The sequence below is a fragment of the Cantharellus anzutake genome (assembly GCF_015039405.1).
Source record: "Cantharellus anzutake strain C23 chromosome Unknown EI90scaffold_87, whole genome shotgun sequence".
NCBI lineage: Eukaryota > Fungi > Basidiomycota > Agaricomycetes > Cantharellales > Hydnaceae > Cantharellus > Cantharellus anzutake.
This window is the reverse complement of record NW_024067037.1, coordinates 32,922-53,823: the sequence shown is the minus strand read 5'-3', so window position 1 is coordinate 53,823 and position 20,902 is coordinate 32,922. Positions and strand designations below refer to the sequence as shown.

General features: G+C 48.3%; 4 protein-coding genes across 4 annotated transcripts; 1 reads left to right on the top strand and 3 right to left on the bottom strand.

Moving 5' to 3' along the window:
• Positions 1–4,357: 4,357 nt before the first annotated feature.
• Positions 4,358–6,534, bottom strand: EI90DRAFT_3132333 (uncharacterized protein; the record flags this gene model as incomplete). Its single annotated transcript, XM_039064466.1, has 4 exons — positions 4,358–5,706; positions 5,758–6,114; positions 6,171–6,331; positions 6,392–6,534. The coding sequence occupies 4 exons, from the start codon at positions 6,532–6,534 to the stop codon at positions 4,358–4,360; spliced, it is 2,010 nt and encodes a 669-aa protein (XP_038910161.1).
• A 1,172-nt stretch (positions 6,535–7,706) lies between these two features.
• Positions 7,707–8,888, bottom strand: EI90DRAFT_2625223 (uncharacterized protein). The gene is made up of 3 exons (XM_039053347.1): positions 8,791–8,888; positions 8,191–8,738; positions 7,707–8,134 (listed from the first exon to the last, which is right to left on the bottom strand). The coding sequence occupies exons 2-3, from the start codon at positions 8,651–8,653 to the stop codon at positions 7,914–7,916; spliced, it is 684 nt and encodes a 227-aa protein (XP_038910160.1). The 5' UTR covers positions 8,654–8,738; positions 8,791–8,888; the 3' UTR covers positions 7,707–7,913.
• Positions 8,889–13,437: 4,549 nt separating this feature from the next.
• Positions 13,438–15,334, top strand: EI90DRAFT_3081590 (uncharacterized protein). The gene is made up of 10 exons (XM_039061947.1): positions 13,438–13,637; positions 13,703–13,772; positions 13,833–13,878; positions 13,945–13,973; positions 14,056–14,136; positions 14,220–14,369; positions 14,441–14,468; positions 14,531–14,667; positions 14,749–14,759; positions 14,837–15,334. The coding sequence occupies exons 1-10, from the start codon at positions 13,552–13,554 to the stop codon at positions 15,264–15,266; spliced, it is 1,068 nt and encodes a 355-aa protein (XP_038910159.1). The 5' UTR covers positions 13,438–13,551; the 3' UTR covers positions 15,267–15,334.
• A 365-nt stretch (positions 15,335–15,699) lies between these two features.
• On the bottom strand, positions 15,700–17,674 carry EI90DRAFT_2624610 (inositol oxygenase). The gene is made up of 9 exons (XM_039053345.1): positions 17,639–17,674; positions 17,109–17,584; positions 16,824–16,984; positions 16,616–16,720; positions 16,529–16,550; positions 16,346–16,459; positions 16,221–16,268; positions 16,044–16,123; positions 15,700–15,957 (listed from the first exon to the last, which is right to left on the bottom strand). The coding sequence occupies exons 2-9, from the start codon at positions 17,382–17,384 to the stop codon at positions 15,735–15,737; spliced, it is 1,029 nt and encodes a 342-aa protein (XP_038910158.1). The 5' UTR covers positions 17,385–17,584; positions 17,639–17,674; the 3' UTR covers positions 15,700–15,734.
• Positions 17,675–20,902: the final 3,228 nt, after the last annotated feature.

The following is a 20,902-nucleotide window of genomic DNA, read 5'->3' as shown; positions in this document are numbered from 1 at the left end:
GTGGGAAAGTAGTTTCCATGGAGGTTCTCTGATTGTTTTTATAGTCAAATCTTAATCGATTGTCCTAATTCTTGGTTTAATATTTGCTATAAATTCCCCCAAGAATTCTGTCTCATTGATGGTAAGCTTGAAGTATTTTTGCTATTTTTCTTTCTTTCGATTTATCACGTATAGTCATAATAATTCGTTAAAATTCGTTAAAATTCATTAAAATTTGTGTCCTTCTGTTTTCTCATATCTACTTGTCGTATGAGGTTTTGTGATTTATCTGGCATATTTCCATAATGGGTTTCCATAGTGTGACCGTTATTTCTCCTACACCGTTGCGGGGTGAGCGTCCCCGACCACTTAGTCTGAAGTGGGAAGTTGAGAAGAAGGCTGCTTCTTCTGTTCCCACCCCAGGTGCTATTATATACATGCGGTTAGGGGTCACGTGGGAGGAGCCATGTCATCCCCGCACACAGCCACACTCCCCTGGGTATCTCCATGGGAGATCCTGGAGGTGTGCCACTCTGTGAGTGGGAATGCATGCGGTGGGTGTGGCGATCGGGGGAGCAGGGTTAGGTGTGTAGTAATACATAGAGAAGGGGAAGTCGACCATGGAACGGAAATAGAAAGAAAGAAGGAAAGGGGAAAGAAGAAACAGGGAGTGATAGCGGGGGAGCGGAGTAGGGCAGCGCAGCATGGGGTCAGGTGGGGTGTGCCCTGACACTAGCCGACATGATACCCCTTCACCATGTGCTGCGTGTCTCACTGTTGACTGTGTTCCACATGTAGTGCTTGCGCGTATCTCATCCTTTTATTGTTCTTGTCTGATATCTGTGTAATTACCCTAACTACTTATACCGCTGTGCAGTTCCAATATCAAGTTGGTTGTTCCCCCATTATCTGAGTGTCCCCACTGAGAGCTACATAACAACAACAAGTCCGGTCCTTATATACATCTTGTAATGACTCTACACCACTGAGGTGAAACATGAGTGGTAAACAACAAGTTGAAAACAAAAGCGTGAAGACAAAGAGTCAAAAGAGGTTGCCACCGTTCATGCCTCAAAGTGCCCCTCCCCTTCCCAAAGCGTGAATGTCTGGCCCAGGTGACTCCCTTGACCACCAGTGGCATTGGGCTGCAACTTCTAACACGCGGTATGTACTTTAGTTACGGTTTCTCTCCTCATTTCTATATTATATCTGGGTTGTGAGTGAACCGCTGAAGCGGGTTGCCATATATGGAACTCCGCATTTACAACATTTTGTGTGCACTGTTAACTCATTGAACAACTGCTATCACTCCTTCATTTTATGTCCAATTTGGTCAAATTTTTGCGTAGTCATAGCCATAGTTATAATATACAAGTGTGCAAAAAATAAAAAAAATCCCGGGGTGAAATAAGGATGTTACATGCAAATGAACCATTGAGGGGTGTGAACCATTCACTGTGGGAAGTAAAGCAATGTAAAAAACCATTTTTTGGTCCATTTTTTACCATTCACCGACATTTTCATGGTACTTTGAAGATGGTAAATTACAGCATATACACGGTGCAGGTTGAAGGCTGGTTTTAAACTTCGTAAAATACCACTCTGTTGATGGTATTTGAACTACAATGGATTTTACATGAGTTTGGACGTATGTACAATGTGTTAGTCATCATCATCCATGCTGAAAACTGGCCTTGCAGGCTCGCTACCGCAGTCTATAGTAGCCCAATTAGGGCCTGAGTTCATTCCACAATGAAGCCAGCCACAAAGTGACGATACAGATGCAAGCACAAGAATTTGTGTAGTGTAGGAGAGTGCAGTAAATGAGGTAGGTGGTAATGCCACATCCAAGTGCCACTGCCTGAAATGAGGGTGAGGAGGTGTCATTCGTTCCGAAGTAGGGACAACATGTTCTAGAATTTCATGCAGTTCCCCATAACAGATCATCCTCAATAGATGGAGATTCGAGTCCACAGTGTGTCAGGGCACACACCTGCCTGACCCTGCGCCGCACCCTGCGCCGTACCGCACTACCCCATCATCACTCCCCATCTCCCCTCCCCCATTTTCCCCCTTCTCTCTATCTCTATTTCTGTTTCTATTCTACGGTTGATTTCCCTTTCTCCATGTACTACTACATACCTGACCCTGCCCCCTGATCGCTGCACACACCACACACACTCCTGCCCACTGAGCGGCCACCTCCAGGATCTCCTGCAGAGACACCCAGGGAGGTGCAGCTGTGTGCGGAGATGACATGGCTTCCTCCACGTGACCCTGGCCGCATGTATATAATAGTGCCTGGGGTGGGAACAGAAGAAGCAGCCTTCTTCTCAACTTCCCACTTCAGGTAAGTACCGTAGCTTTTCCCTTTTAATGATAATCATCAACTTCCCACTTCAGACTAAGTGGTCAGGGACGCTCACGACGGGATCACCGCTATGCACAGCCGCTACTTGTCCCACCGAGTCCCGCGCGCAGGGACCTCGCCGCTTTTGGAGCTGTCCCTGACACAGTGCCAGTGAGGGGAAGACTAGGAATGAAATCCGGAACAGCCAGAACCAATAGATGCATTCCAATGTGCTAGCACAGAGGACATGGCAAAGTCTGGGTGCTTATGCTATGTCGTTTTCAGCAATTTCCATGGGACTTCACAACTTCACCTTTCTTCACATTGCAGGTTTGACCCCTTGCTCATTGTCTCTCAAACCACTCTATCCTCTCTCTCACTGCCTAGATATCTTGTTCCACCAATTTTTCTAAGGTGAGTACTTATGGTTTGGTTGGAATGCATGCCCTGGCATGTAACGGTGGCGATCATCATGAAGGTTTCGTATATGGACATGTTTTCACGCATCTTTACGTGTTATTTACTGACCAAGCCCCAGGAAATAACATTTATTCTCTTATTTCATACAGAGAACCAACATGTCACCAATGACAAGCAAGGTAAGATTGGTCTTCCTGATCGGTGCCTCTGCACTGCCCACTTCCTAGCTCAAAAGACAAAGATTACTGACCCATGCAGGACAAAAGACATGAAGTATAACCCTCAGGAAGTGTTGGATTATACTTGTCCTCACAGTAAGAGGTTGAATTGACTTCATCTTATTGCTCTCTAATTCTCTCAGTTTTCCCCATCCCAGCTTCCATTGTGACATCGCCCAAACCTCACATGCCTCTTCTAATTCAAATGGGGTTTGCCCAGAAGTGCGCTTACCGCTTCTCCCTTCCGTCATTCCTTTGCTACCCCACTTCTATTCCAAGGACCGATCAAAAAGCTCCGGAGTGAGTAGAGTTTGAAAGCAAGGATGATGATTGAACTCCAGAAACTTCGATGCCAATCATCTTTCATTTGGAGGTTCGCTTATTTCACTTGAAGAATTATGGTTATCCTCACTGTAAACTACCATGATAATAGTTGTGAATGATCATATTTTTTACCAACCGCAATCATCGTAAATTACCAAGCCCGTGGCGTAAAATACAAAGTACAATGGTTGTAAAGTGACCATTTACCACCGTTAAACTAATCAAAAATGACCAAAAAACAGGTAATTTACTCTCATAATCATTGTAATGGAACCTTGGTAAAATATTACATACTTGATCATATAAAACTACTCCGCTCGTCGTAAACATGAGTGTATTTTATCATCTTTAAAATGGTCCTTTACACAATTCTAATTCCCACTGTGCATTGGCACGTGAATGACTGTATTGTCTTTTGTTATCGATATGTAAGTCGGAATACTAGCCCCGGTACTACACACGACTGAGCATTTCCAAAAAGCTGATAGGGACTCCGGGCATTTTCGATTAGGTGATGGTGCAACCCAGTACGATCTGATGGGGGGACTTCCCACAGTGTGTACTCATCTCTCCCACCACATTATTTTCTTCCCTCCCTGTACCTATATGATTCCCGGTCTCGGAGACATCCATATGAAGGAAAGCTGTGCAGGGCCAGCGTGCCACACACACTCTAGTAATGACTGACCTGGGAGAATCGAGCCACCCCACCCGATATGGACGTAGGAGTGGTGATGAAGAACAGACAATAAATTCAAACAATAGATTGTACATTGCGCAACAGTGCAACAGTGCCGGCTTTTGGTGAAAATCATTACTGGTCCATGTTCACGAGTCTCGCACCTACCATCCAACTGAAGGCAGCCTCTAAAGAGAGGCTGGTCACCTGCCTAAGGCAGCCTGAAGTTTCACACAATTACGATACAGCAGCAGTGACCTGCTGTGCAGGATGGACACGCTGCCTTTGCTTGTTTGTTTCTCGTCTTGGTTTGTGTTAACGCTTAAGTGAGTGTTTTAGCGGAGTTGGAAAAATTCTTCAATGAAATTCGCACGCTGCTGGTCTTTCTCAAGGGTGGGATGTGCTCGGAGCCCGCTCCATATGCAGAGCCGACCCTGTCGCTCCTCTGCGAACTCGGGATGAACGCAACACTGAACTATCCATTTCCCTCTGATTACGCGTCCTGGTTGAAGATGGCCGATTGGCCCCAGTCGTTGCCAGCGGCCTATTCCTGGGTGTTGGGGGGATTTCCGATTCTGCTTCGGAGCCATGATCAGCTGGAGCCGGTCGCTTAGGTACGATGCGTTTTGATGTATCCGTGTCCGATGTCTCATAGCCAAAGCCACTTCTGGTTTCTGAATTTCTGGGGCGCGTGGGCGGGTATCGCAGTGATGATAAGGATGGATTGGTGGGTGACCGGACCCTTGTCAATGCACTTTTGGGTGGGGGCGGAGATGTAACACGAGACGGTATGCCGACATTTTTCGGGGCTAAATTCGACCCCGATCCTAGAGCCGCATTGCCAGTCCTCAGTTTAGCCGTCTGATCACGCAGAACTGAGCGAGATTCTTTTGATTCGCCGGACCGTCTGCTTGCGGACCCTGAGGGTGATGGAAACTTTGCTGAAGCAGACGGTGCACCACGAAGCCATTGACGGTCAGGAGCCTTTGGATGTATAGCACTGCTGGATTTGGGTATATTCGCATCCAGCTCGGCATGATTGGGTGGCGCCCCTAAAGCCCGGGATCGGTCGTCCTGAGGATATGAATCATTCGAAGACGGCTCGGCAGTACCAGGCGGTGCCGATGGATTGGCCGTCTGATCACGCGGAACTGACTCGGTTGATTCACTAGACTGCCTGTTTGGGGACTCAGAAGGTCCTGTAATCTCGGCTGAAAATGACGGTGCATTACGAAGCCATTGACGTTCAGGAGGCTGAGCTTTGCTGGATCGATTTGCCTCCAGCTCGGTAATACTGGATGATGCCCTCGTAGTCCCGGGTCGGCTGTCCTGAGGAAATGGATTACTCGTTGATGGCTCTGCACTGACGCGAGGTAGCGGTGTCGACGGATTAGGAGGTGATGAAATGGGAGAAGTGGATTTAGAAGAAGGATAGAGAACGACATCGGAATCTGGTGTTCGGGGATGGCGAGAGCCATGGGACAATCCCGCGCCATTATTGACCTCCACAATCGGGACCCACAGGGGGCTTGTTGGCGCTGCTGTTGGCGCCGCCGATATGTTGGTGAACCGAGTGTCTTCATGCGCTCGAGACTTTTTGATGCCAGGTAGAGGTTTAACAGTTCTAGTGGATTCTGCAAGAGACCGCGTCGGGGAGGGTGGAGAAGGTGGCTGAATACTAATTTCCACATTGCGAGTCGAACCAATTGTCCCCATCTCACCGCCCAATGCAATCCCTATTGACGAAATTTAGGAACAGGAGAATACGTGGCAGGACAGCTACTCACGCAACTGAAAAGTCAGGTTCGTTTCTGAAGCATTCGCCCCACTCAGAACCACTGCCCTCTGACTAAGATCTGCGCTCTCTCCACGCTCGTGGTGTGGTGGCGTGGGCGCTTCACAATCGGAAGCGGAAGGTGTGGTTGTGACAGAGGCGGAACGACCCTTGGCACGGAAACGCCCCCCCAATGCATCCCACGCACGCTTGAGGGGGCGTTTGGGGCCCTTGTCATTCCGTGGAAACTGAGTGGAAGCGGAGCTATCTGGTCGCGGAGGATACGAGAACGAGAACGAAGTTGATGGCTCTGTGGAATTCACTCCGGATGGTTGGTCCAATTCCTCCAATACACGGGCGAAACTTTGCTCTGCACCCAAGTTCCAATGTCAGAATCGTTGAGATGCGAAGCACTGAAAAACACACTCATCCACGAGCACAGACCACGCTTCAAATCATACCTACCCTCTCCAATGTGAATGCGCTGTGAGATTGCTGTATTGACGGCATCGATACTTCTGAATAGGAAGTGAGCAACGCCGTTCCTTTTTGTATCGAAATACTCCAAAGCGTAGTGCAATGAGACGCTGAGTGTGAGCGCACGTAGTGAGATTAAGCCTGTCAAGCCAACTGATGAAGCTCCTCACAGCTGAGTAAGCGATTTCTTAGCAGACTGTGCGAGGGTACCGTATGTAACCTCCTCGGGTAGCCCCTCGATATGAAGAACTAGACTGGATAACTCTGTGCTGGCTGCGCCCGAGACGAAGGCTCCGGAGCTGAGGTGCGACATGCTCTGCTATTAGCGACAGTATTAATCCGGGGCGAGGTGATGGGATGAGAGGAACTGTGTTAGCGGGGTTGCTTGGGCCCGGAAGGTATGAGTCCGGATAATCCCCGACCCATAGTGAATGGCGCGCGGATTATGTACAGTACTGGTAATCGCCTGACTTTGCACAAAATGGAGATGGAGAGATTACTAGACAGGATGATGCCACCTTGAGCAGCAGGAACAGCACGGACGTCTTCGATGCTTCGCAATAATCGACGAAAGCATCACTCAAAGCAAGAGGCTAAACCATAATGGGCCTGCATGAACTCGTTCCTTAATCTTATCAAAAGGTGTCCTGGGAATACACGTGTTCTTGAAAGATAGATCCAGAAAACTAAAGATATCATATTCCCCGCCGGACCACGTGATACACAAACCAAAAAATGCCAAGCGAGACACAAACTCCGCCGGGCATCATGAAGTCATGTATTACGCAGCTCGTGTTCTTTGGATTTCCGATTACATGCGCCTTGCTTCCAGTTCAGAAAAAAAAGAGAGAACACCTATGAACCCCAATTGGCAGTCCACGCCCAATTCGGAAAACAGCTTTCATCTCCTGGCGGTCAAACCCCGCGGAGTCAAAGGTTGCGTGGGTGACTTCGGGCTGATTAGTAGCGTTTGGAAACGGGACCGAGGATTCTGGCTCTGGGAGGATATACGGTCGCGTGGTCCAAGCGGTCGAGGATTCAATGGTTGAGAACCCGCGGTGGGTTTCAGGGAGAGAGTAGGTGCTCGTTTCGAAGGCATCGTTGAGATTGTTGCCGCCGCTCGTTGCCTCCCATTGGGCGCCTCAGTGGCTGTGGACACCAATCGGTTTCTTGCAGTTGTGTTTTGGAGTGCCGTTTCCGCAGGTGGAGGATATGTCATCCGTTGCACCAATTTGCGAGAAGAAGCCCGCGAATCAGCTTCTGAGCCGGCATTGCTCATAGGGGAAGCAGTGAGAGGTCTGGAGGTAGTCACTCTTGGTGATGGAGTCAAAGGAATCTGGGGTACAGGGCGATGAGTAGAGGTAGTCGCGTTATCTCTCCCATGTGACGAGCGCGCGCCATCTGCTTCTTCTTCTATAGTGGCCTCAATAGACGGAAATTTTGCTTGACGCCGCGGCTCGCTGGGAGGACTTGCTGATTGCTTGCTCGAGCCGACTCCGCTCTCCACCTTATTAGCATTTCGGAGAAACTTCTTCTGGTTGACAGTTAGGGGAGGAGAGGTGGATGATACTCTCTTGCGGCGCGGAGATTCAGTCGGGGTTCCCCTGGGATTAATGGGTGGCTTTGCAGTTGACGACCTATTGGCCGGGCTGCGAGCTTGGAAGGTCGCCGTTGGAGATGGAGTAGCGGGTATTATGGCAAGCTTGGGGGGCTGTGACACGACCCTTTGGCGTAAACTTTCTCGCCTCGGAACGTTGGAAGTAGGTGACTTCGACCGGGGGGAAGATCTGTCGCATTGGGTGGCGATGGCGCAGGAAGTGATTTAGGAGATTCATTCCTTGGCTCAGGGGCCGGGAGGGTGAGAATCTTTTTGGCAGATTGCTGTGGATTGATACCTTCGAACATTGCGATGTCTGCGAAGGCACCGCATCATGGACAATGAAGATTCAATCAGGTCATCGAGACTCACCAATTTCAGGTCTCAGCCCCTCCTGGGGAACTTTCACCATCGTACCAGTGTCACTTATCTTGTACGCTTCAGGGGCGGCCGTAGGGAGCCTCTCGACTAGTTTCGATTGACAGGATGGTGACGGTGGTGATGACACGGCTGATGAAATCGTAGATCCAGGCAACAGATTTTCGTGCACTCTGGACTCTTGCCGACCCTTAACTTCTGAACACTTCCGCATTGCTGATTGGGGCTTCTGCGTAATCGTTGCATCAAGATCGGTCGTGCCTTCTCCCTCAACGGACATGCGCGAAGATGACCTGGAAGATGGGGTTGCGGCACGCGACATGTCAACAGTGGACTGAGAAGAGGTGCGCTTTCTGAGAGGCAGAGCCTCCCAGATCCGTCGCCCGAATCCACTTCTTGCGCTTGTGGCTGATGCATCGCTTCCTCGGCGACTCCGATCTTTTATACCGACTGGCATGAGATCAGAGATGGGGAAGACAGAACTACTGGTTTTTCACCTTGAGGTAAGCTCTGCACTGCATGAAGTCCCTTGAAAAATTCGACTAATTTAATATCAACAACAATGGGTCAAGTCGAGAAAGAGCAAAAACGTACACATCCCGCAGTATGGTCCCCGATGTATGTCGTATCGCTGGTCTTTCAACAGAATCCTTGTTGACAATGCAGCACGAGCTGAGGATTCGTCCTTGAAAAGTAGGTGTACGACACGATCGGAAAATTCCTGATTGGTTTCGGTCGAGTGGTGCATCGAGAGACTGAAATAAGAGTGAGAGGAGATGCGTGAATGACTGATGTGGTCAAACCTACACATGGGGAAAAGTCCCCGTCACAGATGCATGAAGTTCAGAGTAGGATATATCATCCGCCAACTCGCGGATATGCGCCATCAAGGGGTCGAGATAAACAAAATGCGCAAACGGTGGATCCATGACTGCCTTCTCTGGGAACGAGTTGGATGCTTGTAGGACGAGAAATCTCCCAGTGATAACACAAGACGTCCACTTAAATACGTATTCTAGAGAAGGCGTGCCTAGAGCGTGGCCTCAATTGCGCGCGCACAATTCATTTGCACCTGGGAATAAGCTTCGGTGGAACCACCCTTCCAGCCTCGGTGACATTTTCACAAGGCTAAGTTCATTAATGATGCATTTTTTGTTAGTACAGTCTAACCGCAAACCCAGAATGTGGGCGAGAGGTTCTGCAAGAGGGAGGGAGAAAGAGAGAGAGCAACAAAGATGTGTGGACACCTGGAAGCAGGTGGGTATCGATCATTAGCGCGCGTAAAACAGTCGATTCCAGAAGCAAGCTAATACACCGGCCAAGCGTCAACAACCGCCGAGCCAGCTTGGGGGCGACTTCACCCAACAAATCGGAGGCCATGGGAAGACGTAAATGCCTATTTTACTAATGTACTGTAGCGATCGTCGTTGTTCCCTCGAGGCTTCGAATCCTACTCGAGAAAAGCTGCCAGGAGGATCAACCATGTGTCTTGAGATTGCACCTTTTTAGGAAGAATGGGGATTGCCAAACAGCGAAGCAGCCCTAAAAACGGGATTGCTGCCACGAACTGAAATATTCCAGCCTCCCAGCTGTTTAACAGATAGGGCATACCGTATACGACGAAATGATGCACTAGCGAGTTTATCGCTCAGTCCCGTTGTAGGTGAACCAGAAATATAATCACCTAGCGAGTTTACCGCTGGTGGACAAATGTTTAATGCATGGTGTATGAAGGACAAACAAGATATAACCAACTCACCTCAGTCCCGTTGTACGTGAACTGAGGAAAGGTTGGGTTGTCCAAAAATTGGTCCTTTATAGTCAGGCGCTATGAATGCGCACTGACTTTGGCACGGATGTCACCAAGAAAGGTAATTGGCGAAAATCTAAGGCTTCGTTCGGTATGGAGAAACAGGTTTCTTTGGTCTGTTTCTTCCTGTTTCTTAATACAAAAATTGCGTGTTTCTTTAGGTAGAAGAAATGAGAAAGAATATTGAATTGAAAAACTGGAAGAAACAGGCCTGTCTCTTCATACCGAACGAAGCCTAAGACATCACACGACTCAACATCCCCAAACGTGAGTTGGTCATAGCGTACGCCATGATACCAAGAATTCTAACATACCGCGCCTCCCATGGTAGCGCACCATCGTACCCGCACTCACTAGGCAGCAGTTGGGAGTGCCTATATTAAAGGGCTAAGGCGAAGAATGGTTAAAATTGGGAAAGGCTAGGGAAATATTAGCCAAGCGAAGATCCAGGTCGCCAGGGTCGCGTGACAGCACCAACGCGGCCACAATACACGATGGAAGATACTTAGCCCGCCCTTCGGCAGAACTCATAAAACTGATGGACCCTGAAAGATCGGAAGGGCGCCAGTCGCGAAGATCAAGAGACGAGGGCAATTCAGGTTCTGTTCGGTCGCTTCCGAGCCAATTCTATGCGAGGGAAGTCTGGCTCCACTATCAACACCTACGGTTGGCAACGCTCTCAACGAGAGATTCGTCGGCACGCGATGCAGCATGAGACTGACTCAAGCATATCACGCAATATGACCATGATTGGGTTTGGGCAGATTGTCTTTCGCTCAACCATATATTCGCTGCCTTCTGGAATATTGAACAGTCCGACCCTTTCGTGTCCAAGCAACCACGATAGCAAGTGGACAGTCCTGGGGATCGCTCAGAAGCGGTTCTTTCCCGGAAGAATGGTCAAAAGTCTTCAATTGAGGACCGGCTCCGTCATTCAGTCCGAGAGGAACCCTTGTAGAAAAAAGTAGCTTGGTTAAGGGTTGAGCGTCACTTTTTACATATTGCCTATGTCTAGCCCAGGCAACCTCATCGTTATTCACAAACTCCTACCCAGTCGTCTTTCCGTTTATCCGCAACTTCGTAGGTCTTTACTGCTAGCTCTGATCGTAACTCGCCAGATCCAATCGGCATACTGCGCTATCTGATGCCCGCTCATTCCCTCTCAATTCTGGCCAAAACACAATTCGCCTAGGTCATAATGATGCTTGGTTCATACCACGTACCACACAAGAGCCTCCAGCTCGCCCTTTCTGGTCCATCCAACCCTTAATTATAGAGGCCATGGCGATGTACTCTATCACCCTGTTGGCTGATCTTTAGGCAGGACTCCAGCCTCTATGACTTCGTAACAATAGATGCTGTTCTTGGCAGCCACCCGGTCTCCGCTCAGTCGCTCACTGTTCCCTCGTCGTGGTCCAAGGAAAATCTAGGGATGCCGCCAGCTATACTGCTGCCTACTTGCTTTACGATACACAAAAATCTGAGAACGGTCAATATGGAACCAATCAGGTCGAGTGTTGATGCGCGAATACTTGCCGCGACAGTGATCGAGGGCTCAGTCTCGTGGTTTCTCCATAGCACGAAACTTTAAGCTCGCAAAACAGCGTGTGCCAGAATTGTTATGGCAAGTCTCCCATGGTTTCTGTCCCCATAATGCATTCAGAACCAGAATCACTTTCGCATTCTCTAATAGTGGGCGGCATGATGATGGTGACTTTCCAGTCGCCGTCCGTTCTGAACTCAGTACACTCGGTATTGTGGACAACTCCCGGCTCATGGGAATCTCGTGGTCGTTCAAAGCCTTGAAAGTTGCCGACCTACTAGAGGTCTCATTATCATCATCATGCCATTCGCATGCAGCCGTAGTGAGCTCTTGAAGAGGCCCTTGCGCCCATGCTGTCCGGCGACACCGCACATCATCCTTGAATTGTCCGAGCTCCGGTTGGAGTAACTCAATAGTGTAATGGTCGAATGGCCGGTTAATGCAGACCAAGCCTTGTGCGGCGGTTCGGAACCTGCTGGGTTTAGAAAGAGCAGGCGGGGCCACCCTCAAGATTTTCGTTGAGACGTTTTGGCTCCTCATCCGCGGAAGCGGACCTCAGCCGTTTGGGTAAGGCTACAGCAAATTTGGAATGATTAGTCTAGTGCCATACCAACAAAGTCGTCTCCAAAAACGTCGTTTACTTTTTCAAGAGGATCCTTTCCGGATATGCTATCCATCGCTCTATTAATAAGCTCTCCATCGCCTAATTTTCCGGCTTATTTGGATAAGTACAGTGGATCACCAGACGACAGAAGGGCTTACTTACCACTAACTTATGTACAAGACAAGCTCGGTGGGATCACGCAGCACTGGGTGCTTTTATAAAGCGGACTTGCATGACAAACTCAATGCCTCAAGGGATTCGACATGTGTGGTGGCTGGGTCACAGTCAGGCTTTGCGTGACATTCGCAGGTTTATATGATACGTTTGCAAAACTACACATTCAGAACTGGGCTACTTTTTTCCCTATATATTCTTGGTGTTGATGCGATCCTGCTGGGTGTGTTGGGTACAGTGATCTAGGATTTTCTTGATACTTTTTTTTTGGCGATTTCTCGCAACGTTTGCTATCGTTGCATGGCACTTTGACTGAATGTTATTACACACATGAACCTGTGCTGTTGGTACTGTACTCGTCGGTAAATTTTTCCGGCACTTGTGTAGCCTGACCTACCATCGCTTGTGTGCACGCCGGAGGAGACGCAATGGAATAGCGTGGCGACAGTCCCGGCAAATGCCAGAACCTCTGGAATTGAAGACGAGCCGGGTAATTTACAAGGATGGAGATTGGGGAAGGAGGAGGGCAACGCGAAAAAACAAGGACGAGGAAGAACAAGGAGGAGAAGAACAGAGGTTACAAAAACAAGGGAACAACCGAAAATAAAGAAACCTAGAAAAAACTAGGGTAAGCACTCGGGATCCAACCCACCGAGAGTAACCGGAGGTCACAACACCCCCCCTGCTCAGTGAGACCGAAACGCTTACCGGAAGTAAGGGACTCCGAGAGAAAACTACGACCAAAATCGCTTTTCAGGCTAAAAGAAATGAGACTAAAAAAGAAACAAAGAAAACGCCTTCAGCAGAGGATGAGGAATAAGAGGGCCAGAGCCCAGAAGCGTGAGCGGACGAATAAACACGTGCGGAATTCGTCCGAAGAAATCGACCCAGGTATGCAGCGGCAATAAAACCTGAATCGGCATGACTGTAGCCTCGGAAGACACAGTATGCGTAAGGCCGACAGCGGGTACGGCGCATAAGATGAAGGCATCACCGGGTAATGTGCCATGCGCGAAAAAAGAGCGCTCAGTCCAACTGCACATTTAATCTCGTACCTCCATTAAATAACAAGTATGAGTAACTTGCCCAAAACTGATGCCCGCGCATTCCCTCTTCTGGCCGAAACACAATTCATTTAATTAGGTCATATAACAATGCGCACTGCACACAACTAGAGCCTCCAGCTCGCTCTTTCTGGTCTCTCCGCCCAACCTTGAATAGACCATGACTATATACTCTCGACTCACTCTGTTGGCTATTCTTGGCTGCCACCTGGTCTCCGCTCAGACGTTCACTGCGCCTGTTCCCTCGTGAGTAAAATACGTCCATGGCCCCACTGAGGAAAACCCGGGGATGACGCCACCGTTCAACTCAGCTATACTGCCACCTACCTGCCTTACGATACACCTCAGAAATCCGAGAACGGCCAATATGGAACCAATCAGGTTGAGCATCGAATATACTTGGCCGTGACAGTGACTGACGGCTCAGTCTCTTGTGCATAGTGCGGAACTGTAAGTTCGCAAAACAGCATGTGCCAGAATTGTTATGGCGAGTCTCCCATGTGGTTTCCCATCCCCCAATAAATGCGCCACTACTTATAGTATGAGGATCTAGTCAGTGCTGTGGATGATTTCTGTATCTGGGTGAGTGTCCGAGTCGGAATCCAAAATTTGTCCGTGCAGAGCGCTTCACTGAGGATGCCCCCCATACGTTATCCGTCATCAGGCGCCTCCAAATAATACCTCGCCATATGGTAATTCGAGTATCGGAAATACAGAACGTCTCGAAGTCGCTTGGTGTCTCCGAGTACGTCAATTCGTGATAATTTCGGGTTCTTCTTTCGTTGATCAAGCCTGCACGCCGGTTGGCCTGGTCCCATCCTCTTATAGAGTGGTTATGGTACTCGACTTCTCCCATCGGGGGCAATTACTGGCGCCCACTTCATTGAAACCCCAAATTACATCCAGATCTCCGGTACAGGTGACCTGACAAAAGTTAACGTCCCAGCAAACGACACGGGTGGAGAGCTGGATCCCCATGTTAGTCAATGGTCAATGATCATAGTAGCTCCGATCCTGACGTGCGTTAATGTTTATCCCCCCCCATCAAGGGTGCAGACGGCCTTGGCAATCCTATCGGTACGCGTCTTGTGTGTGTTCAACGACAATAACGGCTGAACGTGCTACACCCTTTATGTAAGGTGGTCTTGTCTTTGGATACGGAAATGACCGCCTTCTTCGCCAGTATCACGAATGGACGAATTTCATTGACGGCCCACAATTTTTTTGCTTCCGCGTCTGCATCGACCAGCCCGGAAGTACTCAATACTGTGAACATGTAAGTCAGCTTTTGCTAACCCCCAACGTGCCCCCCTTGCCTTCAAACTAGACCGATATGCTTGCTGACTTCCTTCCTCAGATTTACGATGTGTAAGCAAAAAATTTTTGATAAAAGAAAATTGAGCCCTAACCGCTTACCCGCGCCCTCGGTACTTTCTACTACGCAGCCTGGGATGTAATTGGAATATGCCAGGTAACTACTCCGATGGATTCTCGTCTTGTCAAGGCGATTCCACTCTCCCCATGGGAATATACGTCGACAACGGTGTGACAACCACTTTCCATCAAGGGGATCCCGTAACACCCTCCGCACACCCACCCGGCGCATCGTCTTCTTGCACTTACTACGCTACGTTATCTAACTATAACTCCCCTGCTCCTTCGTTCACTGGGAGCTTATCCAATAGCGTGATTACGATCACTTCGTCTGCTGCTGGGAGGGGTGGCAGTACTGGTACCGGTACTAGTACTAGCACGACTAAGAGTAAACCCTCCGGGGGCGCTACATCTTTAACGTTTGGTACTTCGGGTTCGCTCATGACGTTCGTTGGCACTGGCGTGCTCCTCGGTGCTTCGATCGTTTTTGTTGTGTTGTAATTTTTTTTTTTTTAAGTAATGTTGTACCCAAGTACTTTATTGAGCGCGTCGTACGGGGATATATCTCTGTATTTGTCCTCCCAAATGTTGTTGTGCGATCCGGCGGCTTCTGTACGTTGGCGCTGACTTCAATACAGAAATCCCCTTTGACTATGTATATATTAAGTTAAAAATTTGGTTGGTGATAGGATCGACAAAACCAAACTATATACCTCTATCAGTACAACTATACCTATACTCATCTGAACTAAGCTAAGCTATATAACACCTTCAACACCCACTCCAAGATGACTCCTATTTCTGCTGTTTCTCCCCCCCCCCCCCCCCGGCACAAAACACATTAGAGTATCCAGCTACGGAGAGACCCAAAGGAAGTGTGTCCAGCACAAAATCAATCAACGAAAAAAGGAAAAAAAAAAAAAGTGAACCCCCTCCCCCCCTAACCCCCGTCCGTATATGATAGCAGGGCTACCACTCCAACACCGAAGGGAAGAACTTTTCGATTAATGCCATATAATAAGGTTTGAGTTGCTCTACGGGCATAGGCGCATCCGCTTTGGAATATAGATCATATGGATTGAATGCTCGGACCGCTTCGAGGTATTTGTAATCTCGGGGTTCCATCAAGTGAGTGTAAGCACCCTCGCGGTGCCATCTTTTGACGACGACAACAACAACAACAACCGAAAAACAACAAAGGCCGTGAGTTTCACATGGGGAAAAAGAAGAGAAAGAAAGAAGAGGTTCGATGAATGTAAAAAGGGAAAGGGTACTTACGGATAAAAACTGTGATATCGGATCATGGCGAGACCTTCTTCGGGAAGCGTACTCTGCTCTCGGAAGACTTGGTAGAGATACTAGCAAAAAAAAAATCCGTGTCCAATAATCAAACACACACACCCTTGTGAATATCCAAGTTCCCCGAGCTGGAAAACAGACAGTATTATGCATTACCTCGTCGTGACCATAACTTAGCATGACATTGTCAAGTCCGCATCCAGGCTGTGAGAGAGAGAGAGAGAGAGTTCCATTTGTTGTTAGCTACAAAGCATTGAGGAAAGAAAAACCGAACAACACACAGTGTACACCCCGTTTACTGTTGAGAAAGTTGGATCGTTGAAGTCCGGATTGGCAACGAAGGTGTCATGATAAATGATTCGCTCGTCAAACTTGCACCCGACAACAAAAGTATCCTGTTGCAAAAAGAGGGGGGGTTAATTCAATATGGGGTTAGCGTTTTCAGCGCAAGTGAGTATACGAACTCCGACGACGTCCCATTGTCCCCTAAACAAAGATTACATAGAAGATGAACAAAGAGATCAGGGGGGGAAGCTGCAGTTAAAACGTACTGTGATCCTAGGAAAAAGAGCAACTTGCCCAAGTCGTGAGTTAACCCGACGACTTGCATCCACTCCGGTTTCCCATCCCTCCTTATGGCTTCGGCAGTTTGTAACCTATAACAACACCCCAATCAATGAAAAAAAAAAAAGAAGAAGAAGTCGACGGCGTGTCCGAGTAAATAATAAGTAAGAGACGGGAGGGGGGGTTGTTGCGTACAAATGCTCAATTTGACTCAAATGAGTATCCGGATCAGACTCGTCGATCAAAGTATTCAATTTCTCGATAGCTTCCCATACGGACATTTTGATTTTTGGACGTATGCGGTGTTTGACGCGAACGTCGATATTGAATGCAACGGTTTGTTTGGTGTGTTGTTCCTGTGTGAATGAAGAGAAGAGAACCCACAAAAGGTAAGCAAAAAAGAAAGAACAACCGAAGAAATGATCAGATTAGACAAGTGGCGTATATCAAGAGGAAGAAGAAGAAGAAGAAGCCCCTTACAGCATAAAAGGCTTTGACGGTATCGGTGGCATCGACGTATTGTCTAAACTGAGTCTTATCCTTCTGAGAATCAAACGTGCTGAGGGTATTCCAAGACGACTCTTCTTGCGTACTGTCGTCGGCGACCACGACGCGTTCAGTCTTGTTCAGCTTGCTCTTGAGCAGGTTCACTTGATCGACTGCATCGGAGACGCGTTCCAGAGATGACCCGGATCGTGAACGCATGATGGTGGTGGTGGTGGAAGGGGCTTGGATATTGTCAGCGAGGGGAATCATCGAGGCGGGAATGAGTCGTTGAAAGCGACGAAAAAAAAACGGGGAGTGTGTGGGTTGTGGGGGAGGTCAAGCTCTCTCGCGAATCGGAATGTTACTCGGGCCCCAAAGGATGAAGTGGCTTGGCAGAGGCGGTGGTTAGGAAAGGGGGAGGGGATGTGGTGCTGCTGAAAAGGAGCCCAGAAGGGCCTCTATTTAAGCACCTGAACTAATTATTATCGCGCGATGGTACTCAAGTTGCAAACGTTTGTACGTACATAATTAGAGGAGAACCCTGTCAAGCTTGGAATATTCCCATGAAGACCGCCAGACCGACTGCCTTGCGAACCGGCGGGGGTTGTTGGGTTAGTTCACCGTATTACCGCTACAACGTAGCACAGGGACATCAACGCCAATAGTACATCAACTTTCAAAGTCTCATTGATTGCTGCCACTTGTATTAGCAAGATCGTATAGATGGTGATTAGGCGAAAGTAAATGTGTTGGTAGGGGGGTGAGAGGTTTACTGAGCGCCGATGGAAATCTATATTTGCTTATTATCATGTTGCTTTTACACTCAAGTGAATTGGATTTCCCATACATCGGGATTAGTACAGAGCCACCGAGTGGAAGGGGGGTTGCTTTTTCAGTTCCGTTCAGTGATGTAGACGTCGTTTTTTTGGGTCATTCATACCCGAATAGGAGAAGTTCGAGTCTTCGCTGCGCAAATCTTCAGATTCGGTATACCTCCCGGTGGCAAAACTGATACGCCACAACCCAAAAGCTTAAGTAGGGGCATAAGTCCGAATGACCAAATTCCGTATAAGTAAGCCCCCTTAGGTTGTAATTGTGTGGCGAAACGAATGTGGCCATTGCCGTGATTTGCGACACAATTCCCACGATCAACCAACTGCAATGACACCTTATGTACCCATACATACATAACAGCGGACAAAGCGTTATCTCCTTCAAATTGACTCGTTCCATCACGTTTCGTTTGCTTCTATTTCAACCGAAGGATCGCGCGCCAGTTCCCTGGAAAGGCCGTAGACCCTGAAACCGATTCCAAGCCACCACCCATTGTAAGCGTGGAAGAACAATCAAGTAAACATAACATTGAGCGCTGAACGGCAACTTTGCATATGTGCACATTGAATCCGTCCTCTCATCAAACTTTGATGGAAAAAAAAGGAAAAGGAAAAGGGAAAAAAGGGTTGCTTCAAATATTGAACCATCAAAATTTGAGAGCCTTCTCTGCGATGAGGGTTCAACGTGCCTGGATTCGATTGAGTTACATATCTCACACACACAAATTTGAGTCCTTCCCGTCCAGGGTACGGCCCCTAATCAGACTTTGATCAAAATCGATTTTCATTATTTAATTTTCAAGAAGAACTGTAGCGGCTTGTCCTCGGATAACAGGGTCCGATCCCGCTTGTGATTAAAACAAACATTATATACATATCCATATTGCCGGGTTTATTCTGCTGATCCCCTCGTTTTTGGCTGATACCCCTGTATTATGATGCACGGTAGCCACAAGCATTAGCCTTCCCTGTTAGTTTCGATTATATGTCGTCTTTCTGGTTTTGCACACTTGGACCCCATGTTTATGCCCAACACGTATACATGGATAATTTCCGTCTTACAAGAGAGGCCTTCATGTTCCACTAGGGCCCGCGCCCGAAAACTGGATCCGTCATCGGCATTAGTTGGCCGGTGTTGCCAAGTTGATGATGGCCTGATTGAGGTAAATGAGTCATGGCCCCCCGCTTTTGCCTCTCTTTGCACATGGAAATTACATATGTAATGATCCCGCAGCCAATGCTTCTCACTCAATCGGAAGCCGAGACCACCGTCCGGCTCTGAAGCTTACATAATTAGCCGTACCAATCGTTATCCTTCTTTATGACCCTAACGTGGCTGGGGGGGGGGGGCGGCGGCAATCAGTGTCATGTCACATTGTGTTTAATACTTAAAATTCTGTCTCCGGCAAATCAACGTACAATAGCCGGCGCCGCGCTCAATACATATCCATCCCTCGTGACGAGCTTTTTTGCTCGGGGAACCTCAAGTGCGGCGGCCGTGTCATAGTTTTTATAAAAGCCACTGGCTTAGTAAAAGAGCGCCGGGGTTGGGGCAAAAGAACGAGGGGGGGGCCATCAGACAAAACCCACATGCAACGGCGCTGTTTTTTTTTTTTTGAAGTCACAGTCAGCATATACGGGCATGGTGTACTTACTAGTCGTGTATCCATCAGTACTGCTGATCGGTTGGGATGCGCGCTTTGCACTAGTGCTAGTTGTGGTTGAATTCGCGATCGATTGTGCATGAGAAAACTGCTTGGGGCTGGTGCTTTGTTCCGTGACAACTCCCCATCCAACCGAACACGCGCGCACGCGCGCTTCTTTTCGCCGTTTCCCTCTAAGCATAGGATACTACCACACTTGCCCCATACCTTGCCCCGATCTAGCTTGAGAATACCCCCCTTCTTCAATCCCTGGGTCCGAATTCTCTAGTGGTCCAGTGGCTCCCATGCATGTACCTCCCTTCAGTGTGTTAGAAGGCGCGCTCTCGATGAACTGCGAACCCTTCAATAGGGGTGCCGTCATGCAACTGCCCTCCGCAATCCTCAGCAACCTTTACCTTCAAGATGGCGATTAATCTTGGATGGCCTGCGTGGCCCCTACAACCAACACTGTCATGAATGAATGATGGATCGAACAGCTCAGTGTGGGATTCTGGCACAGCAGAAGAACGATCGATCGATTAATCGATTTCCATGGAAAATGTAAAAAAAAAAAGCAAGACAGAGAAGGAGTAGATGTCTCTCCAAGTATGCTGGCTCCCTCAGCCCTCTATCGACGCTTTTTTTCGTATTGCTTGCCGCCCCTACCCCCCGATTCATTACGAATGGAAACATGCAACGGCTTTGTCGGTCGCAAACCGAATATTGGCAGCATAACAAGTTACTAACCCTCGCCTCTTTTAGATATCGAATCGGACATGATTTTTTTTTTTTTTTGGCCGCCTGCGACACTGAAAAGCACGGATATCAAAGAGATGGGGATAAATGCAGACATGGAGGATCAACGGTTACCCAAACATCATGCGTGTCCATTACTTTTTAACTCTGGATCTACACCAAGGTAGTAGTAATTCATGCAACAAATCCGTAAGTAACCACCACATTCCCGACCCATCTCATCTTTTTGTGTGTGTGTGTTTTTTTTTTTCGACCACGACCTTCAATTGCAGGTACCAGCTGCTCGAACGGGGTCAGGCAAAGACCATCTCCTGCGCTCACCTTCTCGGCCGATTGGGTCTCCATGATGTGTCAAACACGGTTGTTCCAAACTTTCCCCTTCTTTGTACGTGCCCCTCCACACGCCCTCCATGATGCGAGGTTGTCACTTGCATGAAATAATAAACTGTGTTGATAAATATCCATGATATATATTATTGGGGTCCACATAGCTCATTATGTATTGGCAAAAAAAAAAAAAGTGTTTTGCGCTTTGTCTGATAATAAAAAGTCACTC

Excerpts from the sequence above, each read along its gene's own strand:
- EI90DRAFT_2625223 (XM_039053347.1), bottom strand. The coding sequence starts at position 8,653 with ATGCCAGTCGGTATAAAAGATCGGAGTCGCCGAGGAAGCGATGCATCA. Across the intron at positions 8,135-8,190 it reads GGGGCTGAGACCTGAAATTG|ACATCGCAATGTTCGAAGGT; the intron begins GTGAGTCTCGAT and ends GTGCCTTCGCAG.
- EI90DRAFT_3081590 (XM_039061947.1), top strand. The coding sequence starts at position 13,552 with ATGACTATATACTCTCGACTCACTCTGTTGGCTATTCTTGGCTGCCAC. Across the intron at positions 13,773-13,832 it reads GCCAATATGGAACCAATCAG|TGCGGAACTGTAAGTTCGCA; the intron begins GTTGAGCATCGA and ends TCTTGTGCATAG. Across the intron at positions 14,370-14,440 it reads GTGGAGAGCTGGATCCCCAT|GGTGCAGACGGCCTTGGCAA; the intron begins GTTAGTCAATGG and ends CCCCCCATCAAG.
- EI90DRAFT_2624610 (XM_039053345.1), bottom strand. The coding sequence starts at position 17,384 with ATGATTCCCCTCGCTGACAATATCCAAGCCCCTTCCACCACCACCACC. Across the intron at positions 16,460-16,528 it reads GACAATGGGACGTCGTCGGA|GATACTTTTGTTGTCGGGTG; the intron begins GTTCGTATACTC and ends TTTTTGCAACAG. Across the intron at positions 16,124-16,220 it reads TAAGTTATGGTCACGACGAG|TATCTCTACCAAGTCTTCCG; the intron begins GTAATGCATAAT and ends TTTTTTTGCTAG.